This window comes from Chionomys nivalis, chromosome 5 (genome assembly GCF_950005125.1).
Source record: "Chionomys nivalis chromosome 5, mChiNiv1.1, whole genome shotgun sequence".
NCBI lineage: Eukaryota > Metazoa > Chordata > Mammalia > Rodentia > Cricetidae > Chionomys > Chionomys nivalis.
The window spans coordinates 19,993,227-20,014,996 of NC_080090.1; the positions used below are offsets into that span (position 1 = coordinate 19,993,227).

The 21,770-nt window shown below is 41.3% G+C and overlaps 1 protein-coding gene across 1 annotated transcript in view; it reads right to left on the reverse strand.

Moving 5' to 3' along the window:
* Fmn2 (formin 2) overlaps nucleotides 1–21,770 on the reverse strand; it is a 310,252-nt gene that overhangs the window by 219,794 nt on the left and 68,688 nt on the right. Inside the window, exons 4-6 of the mRNA XM_057769091.1 lie at nucleotides 21,365–21,420; nucleotides 3,504–5,059; nucleotides 1,655–1,799 (exon numbers count right to left, since the gene is read on the reverse strand). Coding sequence (XP_057625074.1) covers nucleotides 1,655–1,799; nucleotides 3,504–5,059; nucleotides 21,365–21,420 — 1,757 coding nt within the window. The remainder of the gene's footprint in view (nucleotides 1–1,654; nucleotides 1,800–3,503; nucleotides 5,060–21,364; nucleotides 21,421–21,770) is intronic.

The window sequence follows — 21,770 nt, forward strand, 5'->3', positions numbered from 1 at the left end:
CATGTTATAGTCAAGCACCTTTTTGACTACCCAGCTCTCTTCCATAGTCTGCCTTCTCTGCTCCAATTTTGCATGGACCACTTTCCATCTTTGGCATAGTCCATGAGAATAGATAAGATGACCTAGCCTCATAATGCTCTATAAAAATGTGGGAAGAGTCTTTAAAAATATATATCTGATAAAAGAGACATACATGGATCTAATCTGCATGGGCAGTAGGAAAAGACAAGATCTCCTGAGTAAATTGAGAGTGTGGGGATCATGGGAGAAGGCAGACTAGGAAGGGGGAGAAAAGGAGGGGAGCAGAGAAAAATATATAGCTCAATAAAAACAATTAAAAAAAATAAAAAAATGCATATCTGAGAAAATGGGGATCCTTCCTTTACCCTAGTAGTAGTAATAGTCTTGGACTAATTATTGTGACAAATACATTTCTTGTGTTTTAATCTCTGTTTAAGAATATCTAGGGATATTTATAAGCTTTTCTCCCTCAATCAGCTAATCTGTTAATTTAATAAATACTTTTTGACATTTGGTGAATATTTATGTTGTGTCTTATTTACTAGAGATTGACCTATGGCTACCAGAAGCTTCTAGAAGACAATAAATAGCCCTGAAAATTTCAGTAAACATTCAACATACTGTCTAGATTTACATCCTTACAGAATGGCTAGGGTTAGCCTGGCCACCCAGTCAGCTGAATTCCAGGAGTTTGGCTGTCCCATTCTAAACCATCCATCCCTGGATGGTTTCGGCAGTGTCCAATGTGCAAATGCTGTCTGCTCTAAAATATCATAGAAGTAATGCAGTGCCATACACTTGGCTGCAACTTCTCTGTCAGATGCAGAAAGACAAGGTTGACCCTTGACTGTCACTGATATTGGAACTGGGCCAGAAGAACACTGGAACATTGGCCTTCCCACTGAGGCTGACCTACTCCCTAGTCTCTTCTCCCACGCCACTGCAAAGTTACCAAATGTAGATTTTCCCCTATTCCACTGGGGAATGATGGGCACCAATAGCAAATATCTACAGCTCACTATCATGGAGTCTGCCCATATCTTGCTAAATGGCATCCTGGAGACTAAGTTCAGAGCATCATTTGCTGACCAAGACCAGTGGGGTCTACCCATTCAAAATGTTCAGATGCGTTTCTTCAGATCCCTGTTTTCTTCTTCTGATTCATGTCACAAGTTAGACTAAAGGAGCTACCATGAGATAGAAATGTTTGAAGGGGACACGATTTTCTTCTATATTTTAAGTATGGTGTAAATGGGTTTTAAATGCATCTACTTAACCTATAATGCCAAGAGCTAGACTTATTCCTTGTTTGCCTCTTTCCATGCATATTAACACCCGAGTGAACTTAAATCAAGAAAAAATATCGCCAACAAAGAAGAAGCAATGGTGAAGGTTCTGGAAATAGGTACCAGTGAATAAAATAATCAGGGCACTCTTTCTGGACAGTTTTAACGCTTCTTTCTAAATGAATTTTACTTAACAACACATTCTAAAATCCCATCCCTTCCTTGCTATCTGTAGAAGGATCCAAGGAGACACACCCAGTCCATAAACCACTTCAAAGCTTGGCTGCTAACGAAAATTTAGAGTTTAGAAGAGGGCCCCTCCAGTTTGAAAGTACAGGGATACTCACTTGTTTTGCCTTTGTCTTTGAGATTGTATCAGAAATGGGTTTCTTTCTTTCCTTTACCGCAGTTTTAGAAAATAATTCTTCAAATTCATGACAATCTATGGAGGGCTCTTCAATTTTCTCCCAAATAAGTGAAGGACTGGAGTCTCTAAAATTAAGCAAAAGAATAATAAAAGAGCCACCCAAGTGCTATATAATGATGAATCAAAACAAAGAGGATGAAGAAAACAAACGGGGAGGGAAAGCAAAAGGAAGATAAGGAAGAAATGTCTTACCGAATGAATGAAAAAGTTATAATGTCATTTATGAATAAGACATTTCTCCAGCAATGATTTTTTTGACATTCTTCATTATCAAGTCACTCCATGACAACATCAAAGCAGTCTCTGTCAGAATGGGCTAGGCAAGCAAGGAATGCTTGATTTTTTACACCCAAATTTGATTTAACCTACTAGATTACCAAAACCAAACAAACAAAAAAATGTATCTACAAGCTAGGTAAGGCAACATACACCTTTAATCCCAACTCAAGAGTCAGAGGCAAGTAAATCTCTATGAATTCAAGGCCATCTTGGGCCACACAGCAAATTCTAAGCCTAGCCAGGACTGCATTTTGATATCTTATCTCAAAATTAATTAATTTGTTGATTAATTAATGCATAAATAAGGTATATATGTGTGCATGCCTGCATGCATATATGTATGTATGTATTCATGAATGTAAGTATGTACATATGTACACATGTGTGTATATTTCTGGAGCTGGAGAGATGGCTCAGAAGTTGAGCACTCTTGCTGTTCTCCCAGATAATCTGAGCTCAGTTTTCACCACCCACATGAGGTAACTAACCACCGTCTAGATCTCTAGCTCCTGCAGATCTAACACCTATTGTAGCCTCCAAGTATACCTGTACATGTGTGCCAAACACACATACATGTAAATAAAGAAAAAATAAAAAATCAATTTTTATAAAGTATATATGTTTCTAAGAAAATGCTCTCTCCATATAAATTGCTACCCTCTTGCCCACAGTCATTTTTCTTCTTAATACCTCCATATCCCTGCAGTGCCACTAAGAAAGAGTAAAAGTTATTTATAAAAAGCAAAATAAAAAAACATAACATCATGTTCTGGACCTGGAGAATGTGAGTTTGACTACAATTTAAAATGATTTATCAATATACAAAGTGATAAGACACTCATGGAGAGAATGGACTGAAAACGGGAGTCAGGGGACTCAGCATATCTTCTCCCGTGGGGATTTAGTGAAAAGAAAAAAAAAATCAATACAAGATGTGGAAAGGGATGCTTTTTTCTAAGTGCATGCCACTTCATTCAAATACATCAAGGAATTATGATCAATTAGAATAAAAAGGGCTCATGGCATTTAAAGTGTGTTTCCCACCTTCTCCTCTGTATTTAATGATCAAGCCACTCAGCACTGTCTCCAAGAATCAGATTATGTGTGAACAAATAGTATGTGACCTGAACACTAGGTGAAAAAGTATTAGTTTGTGATGGTCATTGCCAACCATGGCCATGTGACATGGCCTTGTTTCTCTAAAAGTGCCAGGGCATTCTCAAAGTTATTTTACACACATAGTTTGGGTAAGTTTTGATGTACGATGTTTCTCCAGAAAGACTTCTTAAGAATAACAAGAATCATAATGCAAGTGTGTAACTTTTAAAGCTGCAGAACTCATCCTGAAGAGTTGGTTTGCCCATGGATTCAATTTGCATTTTTTAAGCCTTTAGTCAGAAATAGAAATTTTTATGGTGTACTTAGCATACCTTAAATTCCACCTCCCCCAAAAAGTTCTACAGTAAGGGATAAGCTTACTTTGGAGTTACCTTTTACTATGGAGTTGAATTCTTGTCCAATAGAGAGGCTTCATTGGCCGGCAAGGCTCAATTGGCTGCTTCCTAGCGCCTCTGTCCTGATTCATCCCCAATCCAAATAAGCCAGTTGGCAATGGAGGAAAAAGAAACCCACATACTTGTGGTGCTGGTAAAGAGCTACTCCCAACCTGTGCGGAGTGGGAAGGACCTGAGCCAGGCAACAGAGGGGGTGGAGGGATGCCTGCCCCAGGGGGAGGTGGGGCTGGAGGAACCCCCATACCTGGGAGAGGAGGAGGTGGAGGAATAGCAACTCCAGGTAGAGAAGGGGGAGGAGGTATGCCCACTCCAGGAAGTGGGGGAGGTGGGGGTATTCCCACTCCAGGAAGAGGAGGGGGAGGGGGTATGCCCACTCCAGGAAGTGGGGGAGGTGGGGGTATTCCCACTCCAGGTAGAGGTGGGGGAGGGGGTATTCCCACTCCAGGGAGAGGAGGAGCAGGAGGTATTCCCACTCCAGGAAGAGGAGGGGGAGGGGGTATTCCCACACCAGGGAGAGGGGGGGGAGGGGGTATTCCCACACCAGGGAGGGGAGGGGGAGGGGGTATTCCCACACCAGGGAGAGGAGGGGGAGGGGGTATTCCCACTCCAGGGAGAGGAGGGGGAGGGGGTATTCCCACACCAGGGAGAGGAGGGGGAGGGGGTATTCCCACACCAGGGAGAGGAGGGGGAGGGGGTATTTCCACTCCAGGGAGAGGAGGGGGAGGGGGTATTCCAAGTCCTGGGAGTGGAGGAGGTGGGGGAGGGGCTGGCAGCATTTCTGTTCCCTGTAGACTGGTAGATTGTGGGGTTGTTGTACTGGGCAGAGCAGGCACTGTTATGTCAGAGAGACAAGGAGGTGGGGGGATCGCCATGCCCAGGCCAGGCATGAAGCTGGAGGACTCTGTACAAGGCAGAGGTGGTGCGGGGGGGATATTACGGCTGTTTTCCAAGGAGGACAAAACAGAATGTTCATGGCTGGTTTCCAATGCAGTATGCAGAGAAGGGTGGAGGGGCAGTCCTTGACCATCAGACCCAGAGAGAGAGGGAGGAAGAGGATGGAGTTGTGATGTATTCTGCGTGGCTGGTTGGGCCTCAAGCTGTACTGATATTCTCCTTGGAGACACAATCAAGGAAATCTCGGAACAGAACTTTGTCTGAGGTCCAGAGGGTGAGGGCAGAACAGCTGATTCTCCAATTTCAGCTGCAGGTAGACATGGTGGACCTTCCGGCCGTGACAATAAAGGTGCCAGAGTCAGGATCCCACCCTCTTCTGTAGGGGAAGTTTGTATTGATTTGGCCTGAAGAGTTCTTGGAAGCTGTGCCACCTTTCCATGCAATCTGAGAGCATCCAGACCAACTTCTGCAGAGGCTGGGAATCCATTCTCCAGTCCTGGAAGGCCTCTGGGGCCCTCCAAGTCCAGGGCTGGATACTGTTTTTCTAGTTCTGCTATTTTTGTCCGCAGATCCTCGATGGTTTGTTCCAGTTGTTGAATTACAGTTGCCTGTTCTTCAGACTTCACATCGTAAAGTTCCTGAGAGACAAGGACAGGCACAGTTGTTAGTAAGAGAATGTGAAAAAATTCAAACGTCTAAAGAAGAATGGGCAATCCAACAGTCACACTGGGACTGCCTCTCCAGAAGGATCCTGTCAAAGAAGGCGTCTACCGAAATTTCTATGTCGATCCTCTTTTCCACCCTCCAATTTTAAAGGTGGCTCCCGCATCCTCCAATGGGATCCTAGGATCCTTGTATGTCTCATCTTCATACAGCATCATTGAGGATGGGCAACTGTAGCACTTAGCTTTCAATGTCAGCTTGTCAAAAGCTAGAATCACGTGGGAAGAGACTGTTACAGAGAAAGTGTCTATATATCAAGTCTGTCTGTGATCATGGGGCGTGGGGGTGGGGGGCTGTCTTGATTACCTTCATTGAGGGTGGGATGCAAATACCCACCCTGACTGGGCTCTGAACTGTAGGTAAGTGAAGAAAGCTAGCTGAGCAGAAGAAAGCAGGCAGCAGGCGTGCCTCCATTCAGTTCTCTCTTCACTGGGGATATGCCCTCACTAGTTGCTTTGAGTTACTGCCTTGACTTCCCCTCAGTAATGGACTATAACCCAGAATTAGAAGACACATATATCCTTTCTTCTGATGACTTGCTTTTTGGTGAGGGTGTTGTATCACTATGACAGAAATAAAGCTAGAACAGGGAAGAACATTCTACAGGACATATTTTTACCTCCCTCGCTATGAGTTGATGCTATTGGGACGTTTTCTAGAGACTCTGCAGTAATTCTGAATTCTAAAGGCAATCACTAACTTTTCAGTGTGGTCAAAATCTCCAAGAAAAATAAGGGAAGAACCATTGAGAAAATAAAATCATGGATATATAGACTGTAAAGTATGTCATAATCCTGATATCACGTTCACTACAATTTAATATTTTACTCAAAACGTTTCAGTAAGTTTCCACTGATGGCCCTCCAGAAGCTATGAAGGTGGACACTTTACATGGGCTGCACATGTTTTATGTAAACTTAGGCACACACATAAACCCTCACATCATCAGTTTTCAACAACAATCCCACAGGAGATTAAAGTATTAATATATGAAAATGGTGTCATATGTTTTTTAAACAGTCCATGGTAAAAAGAAATCTCTATTATATACACTTTTGTTTCCCATTTGATCAATACACCAACTCCCATACTATAATTATGATGCTAATAAACACAATTAACCAAAACACAAAACTCTCCCATGCAAGCTCATCTTAACAAGGCAGACTTTTCTTGTGTCACTGGACGGCTTAAATGTGTAGATTGTCCTCATTTTCCTGGAAAACTGGCACGAGTGACTTTAAAATAGTGAAGAATATTTCTCATGTTATCTTGGTATATAACTAGAGTTCTTATTTTTTCTGTCTGTGATGACAAAATAGGTCCCTTTAAGATGACTCAGAAAGGAAAGGCCCTTATCTAACAAGCAGATTTGATCCCCAGAACCCACATGCTAGAAGGCGGAAAGCTACTCCAGACAGTTGCTCTCTGCCCTCCACAAGCATGCCTGGACTTGCATGTGCCCACACACATAAAATAAACAAAGAAACGAGAAACTGAAAGTCTAAGTTCATTGATGAATGAAATGCGGGAAATAAATTATAAGAGAAATTTTCCAAACCCAATTCTTAAATCATATGAACTAACCTAATTCATCACCAATTTAAATATAATAAACTATTATAAAATCATAGACATCTAGAAAAATAAAGTGTAAAAAGGAAAATGATTGTGTTATAATGACCTCACTCTGGGGCAGCTATTACAGTCCTTCCAACAAAGATTCGCATCCTCACATTCACAGACCAGCTACTCAAAACACTCACCAAAAGCTACTGGCAGCAGAAATTACAGTAGCAGCCACAGAGAAAATTTGTTGATTTTAAAATCCTCAATTACAACATCAGCCAGCAAAAGATAAACAAACAAACAGGAACAAACATACTGCACATGATAACTGGTACCAGACTGTTAGAAGGGCTCCCCTTGATCTGACTGCAGCCATCTTGTGTCCTGACACCATGATCACTCCTAAATCGCCCCCATCAGCCTTCCCTCAATAGTTTCCCAGCACACTCTAAACAGACAGGAACACTGAGTGGTATGTGGAGCTTTATGGCTGGGCCCTAGTGCCAGGAATGTCCCTGACATTGATATTAGTGTGAAATAATCCAGGTGTGCTCGGACTTGGATGAAGCCCCTTTTGACTTCACCAACATATACAACTTTACTTGTGACTGTAATCGGGGGGATTTGTTGCTCTCTCTGCTGCCCAGGCCCACACTTCTGAGTAAGTATCTAATAAATTGTGATCCACAAGCTGTCTCCCTCCTTCAGTGCCACAGCATCCTGGGGCCAATTCTCATACTGGGACTGGACTGCTCAGAACACTCTCTTGAGTGAAATCCACTCTATACAATGTTTTAACTATTGGCTCACCCAACCAAAAGCTTCCTTTTTCTGTTTATAGAAATGGGAAGAACGTGACATTTACAGAACCTAGAAGATAAAGGCACAGAGAGGCTAAGAAGTCGAAAACGCTGAGAGCTACAATGAGTACGACAGTAAGGATTGGAAAACTTGAAGCCTCTGTGGAACACAATTACAATTTGTACTCTAATTTGTGACTATCACTCCAAAGGGTTCAGATCTCCAGGTCAATTAAGAATCAAAAGCTGAAGCCAGGCATGTGGTGCACACCTTTAATACCAGCACTTGTGAGGCAGAGGCAGGTGTGTTGTAATATGGAGTGGCAGGGCTGCGTCCCCGGCACCCAGCCGCCCACATGGCTAGCTTATGTCCCGAAATAATTACACCGGAATTGTATTTTTTTAATCACTGCCTGGCCCATTAGTTCCAGCCTCTTATTGGCTAGCTCTTACATATTGATCTAACCCATTTTTAATATTTTGTGTAGTACCACGAGCTGGCTTACCAGGAAAGATCTTAACCTGCGTCTGTCTGGAGTGGGAAAATCATGGCGACTCCTGAATCGGCTTCTTTCTCCCAGCATTCTCTTCTGTTTACTCCACCCACCTAAGGGTTGGCCTATCAAATGGGCCTAGGCAGTTTCTTTATTAATTAACCAATGAAAGCAACAGATTAATACAAGACCCACCTCCATCACAGGTGGATCTCTGTGAGTTAGGGCCAGCCTGGTCTACAGAATGAGCTTCAGGACAGTTACCCAGAGAGAAACCATGTCAAAAAAAAAAAAAAAAAAACAACTAAAAATCAATAAATAAAAACAAAGAAACAAGCGAAAAACGGAATTAAAAGCTGAAATTTTCATCTTACATGAACATTCTTTGAAATTTCCCATTCCCATTGCTCCATTAAAACATCTTATTATTAAGCAGTGATATCTCTTGTGTTTATCTCATTCAGCAACAAAGCCTAACTGATAGAAAATATACCACTCTTTCAGATTTAGTTGTGTGTGTGTCCAAAAGAATAATATTTAAAAGCAAAGGGACCTCATCATTTACTTGTTCAAGGCTGGGGCTCAGTAGGAGACTACTTGCCAAGTGTGCATAAAGCCTTAGTTGTGAATCAAGTAATGAAGAGAAGTAAAGAAGATTAAAAAGTTTTATCATAACAGGGAGCTATATAAATTTTATATTTAAAATTATTTTTTAGTTAAAACTTTTGAGTAAATAAATGATCCTATGAGACATGATTCAAATGTTCTATCTTCACCTTCCCTGATGTTAAGATACATTACAGCTTCTGAAAGATGGGTAATTTCCCCTCACGGGGCATTTGTATTGTGTGGGTTAAAACATCATGAGATCATTGCTAAACTAACTTTGGCAGAGGTCAGATTCTAATTATAATTACCGTTTAGAGCACAGAGGATAGTGAGCGGTGCATTATGAGAAACGGGGAGGATTTAAGGCTGAGCCAAATATTGTATTGAATTTACTCATCTACTTTATTTACTTGGTGATTCTAGGCACTAAAGCTAGGGCCTCATACATGTTAAGCCACTGAGTTACACAAGTAGCCCTTGTTCAATTGATTTGTCTTTCATATTGAGGAAGAGTATCACTATGCTTCTCAGACAGACTTCAAATTTCCTCTGTAATCCAGACAGTATCTGAATTAGTAATCCTCCTGCTTCAACCTTTGAGCTGAATTACAGCTGGGATTACAAGTTTGTAATACTGGGCCTACCTGTCCATATTTTTATTTAATAATATATAGTATATTTTTATGTCTTTCATTCACTTTTTTAAATAAAAAGATAACTAAGATACTTACACATTCTCCAGGCTTCAAAGATTTTTCAAGTGTATAAGAAGTAGATCTAAGATATGGCAGAGAAAACTGATAGGAGAATAAAATCCCAAAACTAAATCTATAACAAACATTGTAATAAGCTGTATGGTGCCAGCAGGTATAGGGTTAAGGAATTCTTGAAGGTATTAATAGACAAGAGATGGAATGTTTCTATAGAGAACGTTTTTTCATACAGATAAGTTTATAGACAAAGAAAAGGAAGAAAAGTTGAGATGAGAGAATTGACTACTCCTCACACTATTTCTGCTTCATAGAAATAAAAAAAAATGGGTAACCCCAATTATTATGCAGAATTTGCATTCTCTTTTTGACAATATTTGACTTACTCCATGAAATATTGGGAGTTACAACCTCCATTTTTCATCTAGGAAGCAGAGCAATTGTCTCTCAAACCTTAACTGACTACTTAAGAAAGACCAGCCACCCAGGCACTGTTATAGAGTAGCCAAATGTATATAAGATTTTCAGATCTCAACTTAGCTAAGAGTCATCAAAGAATCTTATCTGGCATTCCTTATCCAGGACTATCAGTCAAGGGCCAGCTGGCTTTCTCAGTATTTGCAGCATCCATGACAACAGTTCCTGTTGTGTTCGTAGAGAAGGCCGCACTGCTTGTCAACAGTAACAGTTGATTTCTCTATGGGTTATCTTTTTTTTTTTTAAGGAATTCACATGGTAAATATAGGTCATTATCAACAAAGAGGGCTGGCTATCTTCTGGCCATGTAAGCAAACATTCTATGCTCGGGACCTACATGAAGTGGCCATCTACAGGGCCCACCCACTGACAAAGCCACAATTAATCTCTAAGAGACTGCCAGGTACTCTGTGGTCCATGAAAAGCTCTCAAATTAAAAGTCTGTTCCCCTGTGTCCAGTGCCTCGAACTTAATCTTCCTTCTCTCAGGGTACAACTAGAGGATGCATCCGATTCTCAAGGGACTTGACAATGGAGAAATGAATTTCGTTATCTTAGACTTCTTTACAAAAATGCTTTCAACATTTCCAGAATTGTGTAATAGTTTATCCAATACTCCTGGCAATCACTATAAAAAATTACATCATACTTTAAAAAGAAGGGCAAAGTATAGTTGTGGCAGTTTTATAAAGAATCTATATAATAACTATATCCTTATAGACAGATTAAGATAAACCTGATTGAAACCATATAAAAAGCAATTCATTTATATATTACCAATATTGAGATTATCTCTATTTAAAAATATTGTTTCAAGTCCCCAAATCATCAAGAGCAGTAGAAGAGGCCCTCCTGTTTGGCTGGACAATTCTATGCCATCGCATAGCCAACATTTTTCTATTCCTGTATAATCTTATACATGGGTAGTGATGGTTAGTGCTTATAAACTGTTTGAACACTTGAATATCACAAAATACAAAGTGCCATTGAAAGAATAAAATGTTCATCAAAAGCATGTTCCCAAGTTTAAGATTATCTGATTCCCAGAAAAGAACCCATTACAGTAACATTAAGGTTACAACTGTCGAAAAGGAAGCCAAGATACACTCAAGCAAGCTCTTGCTGAAAAGCTAATGGACTCATCTGTAAAACTTTATTATGTTATGAAAGCAAGATGCTTTCAGAGTCTAGAATATAAAAACTGCTCACTGGTAGGTTACTACTAAATTGAGTTTGTAAATGTTGACATGTAATTCATGATGAGAAACAATGAGACATGTAATTCACGTAATTCACTGTCCACCTCCCTCAGATTTGCAAGTTCTGTTGATTGTAAGCCCCTTGACTGACAAATGAGGACACTACACACATCTACACAAGAGGTAGCCTCCTATCCAGCGATAATATAAACTCTATTTCTTATGTTTTGAATTCTAAAACACCCTAAGGTTTTGGAATAAGCCAATGGCATTCCAGATCTATAATAACCAAATCCTATAGAAAATAAATCCAGACTTTAAACAAGTATAATTACTTATAAAAGTAAAACACAAATAATTTCAAATTTTAGGAGACTGGTAGTCTTCATGCCCCAGCAATCAACCTCTCTCTGCACCCCATGTATTACTGAGTTATGGGTACATACAGCCAGATACACACACTTTTTCCTCTAGGTGCTGGGTTTCAAAACTTGAATCCTCAATCTGTGCTCCTCCATTGTGATATCTCCCTGGCCCCATCACCTTTTATAATAAAACGGATAGTGGATTGTTAAAAACTATAATGTGCTTGACCCGAAATGAATCCGTAAAGTCTCTGGTACACAAATGAGACATGTGACATGCATGGGAGGGAGATGAGTTAGAAATAATCACTGCTTAACTGACCATGTCATACTGACATAAAAGATGATCAATAGATTGATGTAAAGACTACAAGAATCATTGATAAGGGACCCTGGTAGAAGCAATAATATATTGGCCAAGAAGCAAGGGAACGAGAAATCAAATCAACAAAAGAGAGGAATCTGCTGCTTTAGTTCTCATGCCTTTAGCGTTTCCAGCTAGCTGCTGAGTTAATGTTCTGGCAGACTGCTGGACCATACTCAAGAGTACGTGGCTACCTTTACTCAGTCAGTAACAGGAAAAAATGCACTGTAGATAGTGTGCTTTTCTTTTCATTATCTTTGAATGAAAGTACCATCTCCTAAGGACTTACTTCCCTTGCACTAACACCCAGCTACTATCCAATGCCATAAAAATAAAGCTTAGGGCCGGGCGTGGTGGCGCACGCCTTTAATCCCAGCACTCGGGAGGCAGAGGCAGGCGGATCTCTGTGAGTTCGAGACCAGCCTGGTCTACAGAGCTAGTTCCAGGACAGGCTCCAAAGCCACAGAGAAACCCTGGCTCGAAAAACCAAAATAAATAAATAAATAAATAAAGCTTAGGGGAAATCAAATACAATGGATTCTTGATGTGAGATTACCCTCTGTATGTTGTGAATATCATTGGTTAATAAAGGAACTGCTTTGGGCCTATCATAGAGCTATAGGGGAACAGAACCAGGTGAGGAAAACTAAAATGAATTCTGGGAGAAAGAAAGTGGTGTCAGGGAGAAGCTATGGAGCCACTATGGGAGACAGACATGCTGAAACTTTGCTGCTAGGCCACAACCTCGTGGTGATGCACAGATTAATGGAGATGGGTTAAATTGAGATATAAGAGTTAGCCAATAAGAAGCTAGAGCTAATGGGCCAAATAGTGATTTAAATATTATGGTTTCTTTGTGACTATTTCAGGTCTGAGCTATCAAACTGCCGGGAACCAACAAGCAGCCTCCTTCAACAGATTCAGATCACTAGTTCATGGTGCAGTGTTTCTCAGACCTAGCCATGCTAATGGAACTGCTCTCTGGGTACTGTTCATGTCCTTCCTGTCAACACTGTGACCTTAAACCTGCCTGTTCCAAGTACTCAAGACTCCTACTCATGTCTTTCTTCATAAAATCCTCTTCTCTCTCGGCTAATACAACTTCAAATTCCACCTTCTCATTTTTCTCTAGTTCCTTTTCTGGTTTTGTTTTTGTTTTTTATTGTTTGTTTGTTTTTGTTTATTTGCTTTCTTTTTGGTAGGGGCTAGGGTAGAGACTTCACCTTTGGGCAACTTAGTTGGCTATATATACTCAACGAAATCATTTCCTAAACCCCCTGTCTCTTTCCTCTTCAGTGATTACTTCTAGTTTTTCCTGTAGAGGCATTTCAAATGTATTTTAATAAATAAAGACTGCCTGAAGATCTGAGGGTAAAACAGTCCCACTAGTCAGTCATACAGACCAGATTATGGTAACACACACCTTTAATCCCAGTAGCTAAAAAGACACGCACATTTAATCCCATTAGTCACAATGACAGGCACCTTTAATCCCAGTGGTGCACACCTTTAATCCCAGCTGTAGAGAGGAATATAAGACAGGGAGCAGGGGGGGATAACTCTCAGACACAGTCTCATTCTGAGAAACTAGGAGGCAGGATTGCCATTTCAGACTGAGATTGAGATAAGAGCCAGTGGCTGGCTGTTTTGCTTTTCAGATCTTCAAGATGAACCCCAATTTGTGACCCTGAGTTTCTATTAATCATGCTTATTTTCCTTCTCATTGCTGCTTCACTTTCATCTTGTGACAGCTTAGTTAGCTCTTGCTATTTGATCACCCGACCTTTGTCCTTAAATCTAAACTGTATCTTATTCTCCAACAACATTAGCTTTGACCCTGCTAATGGCTGAGCCACTGTCTCTTAAAATGAATGTTCCTAAGAATCACCAGGGACCTGTTAAGCCATAGCCTGCTGTTCCCATTCCTAGGGTTAGCAATTCAATTGCACTTCTAATCAGTTTCCAGTTGATTCCAAGGTTACTCACATTAATTTGCACCCAGCACAGTTACAGCCCCCTACACCCTGATCATTGGCCATGGTTCCTACTGCATCACATAACACCTTAGCTGAGATACTCAGCGATTCAAAACTTCACTCTTGATGGGTTCTCCTGTTCCTCTTCAGATCAATCCTAGGTTCCTTTGCCAGGCAGTTTATTTCCTTGTTGGTAATGCTTTGCCTCTGCTTGCTGAGAACATATTAACTTCTAACAGGCTCATATGGTCTTTAATGATCTTTATGATGAAGATAGCCCATGTTGTAGTTGATCCTGAAAGGATCTTATGTAGAATGTGTGGTCTATAATTCATAGGGCTACTGAAGAGTGATTGAATTATGCAGGTGCCAAGTTCAAAGGGTTAATTGATTAACGAGCTCCTAAGTGCAGGAAGTTGAGTCTGGTTGGATGTCGTCACTGGCTGTCTGTTTCTGAAGGCAATTTCACATCCCACCTAGCTGGTTTGTAGCTTTTTTCTCCTGTCCACCATAAGATGAGCCACTTTGCTCCACTGCACACTGTTACTCTGTTCCGTCTTACCAAGCTAGGGTCTAGAAACAAAACAAAGACCGTGGCCTACAGCCTGAACTCACAAGCCAATACAAGACTGTCTTTTAAACTGTGACAAACACTATACTACCCATCTTCCAATGGCAGGGGGTACCGTGAGGATAAATAAGACACACTCAACCTGTGTTCTTCAAACTTGTCAGAAGCAAAGCCTCCAAAAACCCTCAGTTAATCAATGCTAAGCCACTGTTCTCCAGGAAAACACAGGGTTGGACTCCAGCAAGCCTCGGGTTATATTTTGTCACATGATCCATGTGCAATTATTTTTTTGGAACATGTATCCTTGTTGAAAGCTGTCATATTTAAGACCTATTATTGATTCACTAACACTGAACTGATGGCCCCTGACACTCTAGCCCATGCTGAAACAAAGCCCAAGGTAAAGGTTTTTCCAACAGGTCCACCAAGGTCTTCTGACACTTGGGAACACCAACAGCGCTTTAACACTAAGTGTCAAGTCATTTCCTGCAGTGAAATCACCAAGGAAATAACACAAATATGTGAAAGGTAGGGCACTAAACAGACCATACAAAGCACTCTTGCTCATAGACCTCCCTCTGTGCAGACTTACCTGGGAAAACACACACTTCAGAGTGTGAGATTCTTAGCCACACTGTGCAAGGTTGCAGGTGACCACAGACGCAGCACAGAAACGTGAGCACCACCATCAGTCTTCACCAGTAATTTGCAAATATGCAACCCGTGAAGACCGAGGAGTGGTGGATCTCAGTGGGAGAGCATTTCCTCTTAGCATGTACAAAAGATCCTGAGGTGGGTCCTCAATATCGACAGAAGATAAAAACGCAATAGAGAGGACCGTTCTGATGTGATAACAACTAGCAATCCGAGGGTCAACTGGGTGCTTAAACTCCGCAAATCATCTTTCACAAACTAATGTGTTTTAAAATAATAATTTAAAAAAAAAAACCTCTAAGCCCCTCAGGTAGGAAAGACTGAAAGCCCATTTTACAGGTGAGGAAACTAAGGCACAGAATAAAATACTTTTCTCTGAGGAAAGTAATTAATGCTATATTCACTTCAGCCTTTCATTATCAGTGTGTGCCAAGTTCGACTTAAAGTTGGTTATGGTTACAATTTGTACCCACACAAGTCACAAGCAGGAAATGTTACCCCTAAAGTAGTTAAAACAAAATACCTTAAGAAATGGCCTTTGAAGGTGGGTCTTTGGGGGGTAGATAGGACTTTCGGATGTTACTCGGGTGCAGTGAGTTAGTAACTTTATGAAAACAAGAAAGATCTAGGCTAGGCTTTTAGGTCTCTCACCATGTACTACGGCCCCTGCTATCAAAGAAGGAGATGGCCTCTTGGACATTCTAGCCTCTATCCCTGGGAACTAACTAAACCTCCAACTTTTATACATTACACAACCCCTGACCTTCAGTTTTCTGAAGCAAGAGAAAACAAACTAAACAAGGTCTAACCAAGATCCTCTCTTGACCAAACTGTAACCAGCTTCCTCTGTGGCTTCAACCTTGTTTTAAAAAAACTTGAACAAACACTAACATGTCTCAAGGCCGCATCCTTCGAACGATTGCATGCTCTCCCTTAATGCGACTGTGAGAGAAAACGCAAGATTGCCAACATCTTTTATCTGTTTAAGCAGCAGCTAAAGATGATGCCTCTGTCTCTGGAACTCTGATATGGGACAGAATCCCAGCTGCTCTTGTCCTTGCCAGCTGAGCAGACACAACTGACCTTAGCTGCTGTGAAGAGCTGAAGCGCACTCTCAGTGAAGAACTGTCGTCATGTTCATGCCCCAATTCTCCCAAGCCTTGCCCCATCCCCTCCTTGCTCCTCCTTCATCCCCCTGAAATATTCGCCTCTGTGCAATCCAAAGTTGCCTTCAGTTCGCAGCAGAGTGTCTTCCCACTGCAGTAGTGACCACTGATCGAAATCTGTCTGCAGCACTGTAGTCAGTGCCTGCTTTTGTTTCGCTCTGACTCCTCTCCACCTAATACTAGGAGGCTGGGATTTGTACTCAGGAAAACTGCTCCACAGCCCATATCCCCAGTGAACGAGTGTTCCCAAGTGAATGTTTCTGAGACCTGCTCCATTCTGTCTTATTGGTGTGGTCATCATATGTTGATTCATTCAGCAAGCATTTCTCTGTCTTCTCCCTATCTGCCAGGCTCTGAGTTAGATACCAGAGGAACAAAAGAAAGGTATCAATACTATTATCCTTAAGGCTCTCAGTCCCTGTACATAAAGTCAGTGATTCTAAACAGTAGTTACAGGGTAAAGACTCCAAATGGGCTCTGGAGAATGAGGCTTTTGACACCAAGTATCTAAGTGTAAGCTAAGATGGAAGTGCATTTTATAAAAGGGTATATGAGGGCATAGAAGGGTCATGTGAGGGCAGATATGAAGGATAATGGCGTCTTCAAGAGATGTGTTTCTGCTAGACCAAGCTGAATCTGTAGGAAAGACAGTGAGAGATAAGGCCAAGACAGCAATGGCAGGAGGGAGACCCTGCACGTCAAACTCATGGGCCTGAAACTTTTTAGAGACACAATGAGCAGTCCTTGAACAAGTCAAAGCAGATATCAGGGAGTAACAAATTTCTGTTTTCAGAAAGATAACTTTGGGGTGAAGTGCAGGAAGAGATTAGAAGGGATCGAGACTGGAAGTAAGGAGATCCATGAGGAGACTATGGCTGAAACCCAGATAACAATGGGCTCTGGGCTCAATCATCGTCCAGTTGCATGCAGTGGCACCAGAGGCCAAAAGCAAAGGTCAAGTTTCCACAGGAGGAGAGCACTAAGCTGCCCATCAAGTCTACCAGACATAGCCCCCCAGATGCTTCCACTCCCTCTCCTGTTCTCCACTTTCTTCTCCCACGTGAGGCTCTTCTCTCCACACTTGTGGAAGACTTTTCCTTCCACCCTTGTACAAGTTAAGTTGATGGAGGAATCACCTTCCCAAGAAACTATTCTTAATTAAATTCTCTCTGCAACTATTTTTTTTTAATTTCTTTAATCACTCCAATATTCTACAACATACATTAAGTATCTTGGCAGTGACACTGTATCTTGTAAGTTGGTTTATAGATATATGGAAAAGATACAGCCCTATAACTAAACTGATTGTTTCTTTATTTTTGTTTTTTATTTTTAAAATACCCATTACTTTCCTTTTTTGAAATTGAAATGTAACCACCACTTTATTAAGCCAACATCATTTCTAACTACATTCTAAATATTTGTCCTTATATACCCACAGATAAGTATAGGTCTCACCCCTCATTCAAGAAACATCCCCTCACAACAGATGGAAATCATTACAGAAAACCACAACCAATCAAACAGAGAACAAGTGACTCGGTGGTGCCCAGCAACAACTGATACGTCTGTAGCATCACTCCTGCAGCTGAGACTCAAGGGTCATAGCAGAAGGGGGGGAGAAAGATTATAAGAGCCAGGGAATCAGGACATTTAGGTGAGAATTCATCTCCTAAAAATATCAAAGAAGATACAGCCACACCATCTCCCCAACATGGATGCAACAAGAATGACAGACACAACAGACATGCTAATGTGAAAGGGACCTGCTGTCTCAAGCCTTCCCATCTTTCCCTATCTCCTATACACAGCAGACCCAAAGATGCAACTATTCTTTAATGAGCAGAGGGTCTCCTCTGTTGATTTTACACCAGATTCGCTTCCTGAGTAGCAGGGTCTTTCTCACCTTAACAGTGTTGCTGTGACATGAACTGATTTTATACCATCTAAAACTCAATAGAGCAAGCTGTTAGTTTCATGGTATCTCTATGTCCCCGCCACTCTGTAGTAAAACAGAAATACCATGTGGCATCCACTTCTTTCCCACCCTGCTAAACACACAGCCTTCGTGCTTCCCAAGGCTGACTGCTTTTCATTTTTAAAGCCAATACAAGATCTGGGCCTGGTGGCATACACCTTTAATCCCAGCACTTGGCTGGGGAGGAGGGCGGGCAGTGGCATGTGGATCTCTATGGGTTTGAGGCCATTCACAGAGTAAGTTCTAGGCTAGACAGAGGAACGTAGTGAGACCTTGCTTCAAAGCAACAACAAAGACCCAAAGAAAGAGTCTCTCCTCCTTTTTTGGATGTTAAAATACCTACACTATTCTCTGATTTCCTTCGAGTTTCCAGAAAACAAAAATGTTCTTTCCAGGAAATTTCTGTCTTCCCCTGGTGCACAGCATGGTAAACACTGCCTTCGAGTGTTACCAGGGTTGTGCCTGCACGTCCACCACTGAATGTCCGTGCTTCTCCCCAATCCTGACTACCTTGAACCTCCTGAGACTCGTTGTCTAAACCCTGGGGAAGCGTTGATTGGCAGCTAAGATGTTCATAAACCGAGTCCGGCCTGAAGGATTTTCCATGTACACTGTAGCTTCAATACCGCAGGATGTTGTTAAAGGTGAAAAAGTTCCATTTTAATCCCATGGCACAATTCTTTAGACAATACAGTCTTCCGAGCATATTACAAACTTAAAATAACCAGGAAGTACCAGGTAAAGCAGCACACCTAGGAGGCTGAGGCAGGAAAAACGGCTCGAGCATCAAGGCTTAAAGCTAACCAGGATGAAGAAATGCTTTTGAAAAGTCATTGAGAGCTGAAGAATGTAATTTTATCTTTAAAAAGAACCCCTGAATTCTGTAAGCCTCTCAACAGAAGCACTGGGAACGTAACTCTGTTCATCTCTTAGCTCGTGAGAACCCATTGTGTTTTCTTTAGGCACCTGACCATCTGAACGTACAGAAGACAGCGATCACGTGATCACGTGCTGTTTCCAGGGATGTTGGACGCTTGGAATTATTATATAGGCCAGAGTAACATTCAAAATTCATTCAACAAATTCCACAGAATTTCACTGGAGAGAACAGGTGTCTGAACACACATGTGAGGAAGACATTGTAGGTCTGGCTAAGCAGTCCTGAACATCTATCCTCACCACAGAATATATACAGGCAGCGCCTGACGGGCCAGCAAACCACTGCTGATCACCATCCACACACAACAAACTGGCCTGGAGGATTCCTTTCCCAGCAGCAGCGGTAATTAACAAAGGTGCAGAGCTGCCCTCTAGTGACCAAGATGCAAACTGCAAAGGACATCATTGGCAGAAACCGTTAAGTCCTCCCACCCAAGCAATTAAACACAAAATTTAATACGATTTAACACATAGAAGTTACAGTAAAACTTCAAAAGAAAGAGACAAAAGTGAAGCAATAGGCTTATACATCTCTATTATATATCTGGAGAGCTGACTCTTACAAAAGATATAGTTCAAAAATAATAGAATCTAACTCTTGAAATGAGCATCGCATTTCATTCATCCAGGGCTTCACAATAAGATGGTACCAAACAGTCACCTGGAGATTATCCACATAAAAGGAAAATTTAGCATCATATATTCAGTAAGAAATAAATGCCTATGCTCAAATATTAGCTTTTGTAGTTTTAGTAGAGTTGCTTTTAGCTCCTCCATGTATCATTTTATTAGTAAAAGGGCAAACACAGTAGCTGTTTTAAAGGGTTGCTGTAAGAGGTACATAGGCCAAAGAATAAGTACCTAAGAACTGAACCCAGTCCTCTGCAGAGAGCCGCAAATGCTCTTAACCACCGAACCATCTATCTAGCTCCGACACAATAATTTTTTGTTGTTTGTTTGTTTGTTTAACATTGCTGGTCTTACTATGCCATTTTCACAAATGCTGCTAATTAAATAACAACAAGCTGATGCCACCAGGCATGGCTAGTTTAACTAGTCAGGACAGGTCTCTCTCTCCTCTGACACAAACAAGGACAACCTGAAATCTGGGAACATTATTATGACCCAGTCCCTAACAGCAGCTGTATTCTGAACAGTAAAGGCTCATCTAGCTGGTGTGTGGTAGAGAACCCTGTGCCTGTCCAGTTCTAAGAAAACCTCATAGCCTGACCACACTTCCAAGAGGGGCACTTTAAAGTAACAATAAACTTACTCATTCTTCACTTTGAGGAGTTCTCAAATGTCAGCAGTTATCCAGCTCAGAGGGAGGGCACCATGTCCTACATAATCTACATATACCACTATCCATTAACCAGAAACCAGCGTAGGTTTGCAGTTCAAGTGAGAGCCCTCTCATCTTCCATAGACCAGAATCAATAGACCAGAACCAGTCTTCTTCCTGTTGGCTTACAGTGTAGACTAGTTTATTTTCTAATGTAGTATAAAAACATTGTCAAAAGCATAGCTGGTACCTATAGATAAGCTCCACAGCTCTTTGTTCATCCAGAAGAGTAACTGCTAAACACAGTCATTGTTCTATGAAATGTTTCCTTTCTGGATGTTCTAAATTATTTATTTCTGTATGTGTATGTTTGCATATGTGTCAGAGCATGTTTGTGCAGGCATGTGGAGGCCATAAGTAAATATCCAACATCTTCCTTAATCATTCTCCTCCTTTGCAGGTCTCTCAATGAAGCAATTTGACTACGCCAGTGAGATTCTAGGCTCCTCCTGTCTCTACCTCTCCAAAATGGGGCTGACAGACATGGGTAATAAAAGATAAAAGTATCTTAAAAAGATGTCATCAAATGCCTCATCCTTTAGCCATTTAAGAGTCTTGGGACCTCAGTAACACAGTCATTGCCAACCATGCACAAAGGCCTTGTTCCTATCCATGGTGAAGGGTGTCTTATTAGATATTAGGAAGGTCATGCCAAAATTGTTTTAAGGGCTACCCCTGGGACTGTGTTTAGACATGTCACAGCACAAAATTTTCAGATGTGGCCTGAAATTTCTGCTGGAGAAAGCAAACGATGGGTCTGGCTCTCTGGTTGGATATAGAATCATACAGATCTATAAAGCTTGTACATGGTTTTACTTGAAGGATGCATAAGATTGCAAAGTATAAATTAAGAGGAACATTTCCTTTCACCTGGCTGGATCCTCCTGTGAGCTAACGCTTGGGAAGCCCAGCCTCTGGTACAGAGAGGAAATGCCAATCACAGATCTATCACTGTGTGAAGGCGGATAATGGAATTGGGGATTTACCATCCTAATGAGGCTTTCTTACCTGCTGGACACCGTTTGGACATTTTTTCGGGCTTTCCAAAATAGAGGATTGAGGTTCTGGATTGGAAAGGAAGCAGACAGTCAATACCTTAAAGAATCAAATTTCCCATTTCCTTAGTTAAAAGCAAAAACTTCCACCAGATATGTATTATTTACAGTAAGTATCAAAAATATCCAGTCCTTTTTTCCAAACCATTATTGCAGCATGTGACTATGCCTGCTTCTCAGTATAATAAACACACGATGACATCCTGTGTCATTAGATATTTCACAAACAGGAGGCGCCCGATACTCTGCTCTGCAGACTAGCCTTAATTATTTTTCCTAATTGATTTTTGTTTTCCCCAGAAGTCCTTGCTTAAGAATGTTAACTGTGTTATTCACTTAGTGAACGTTCATACATGATA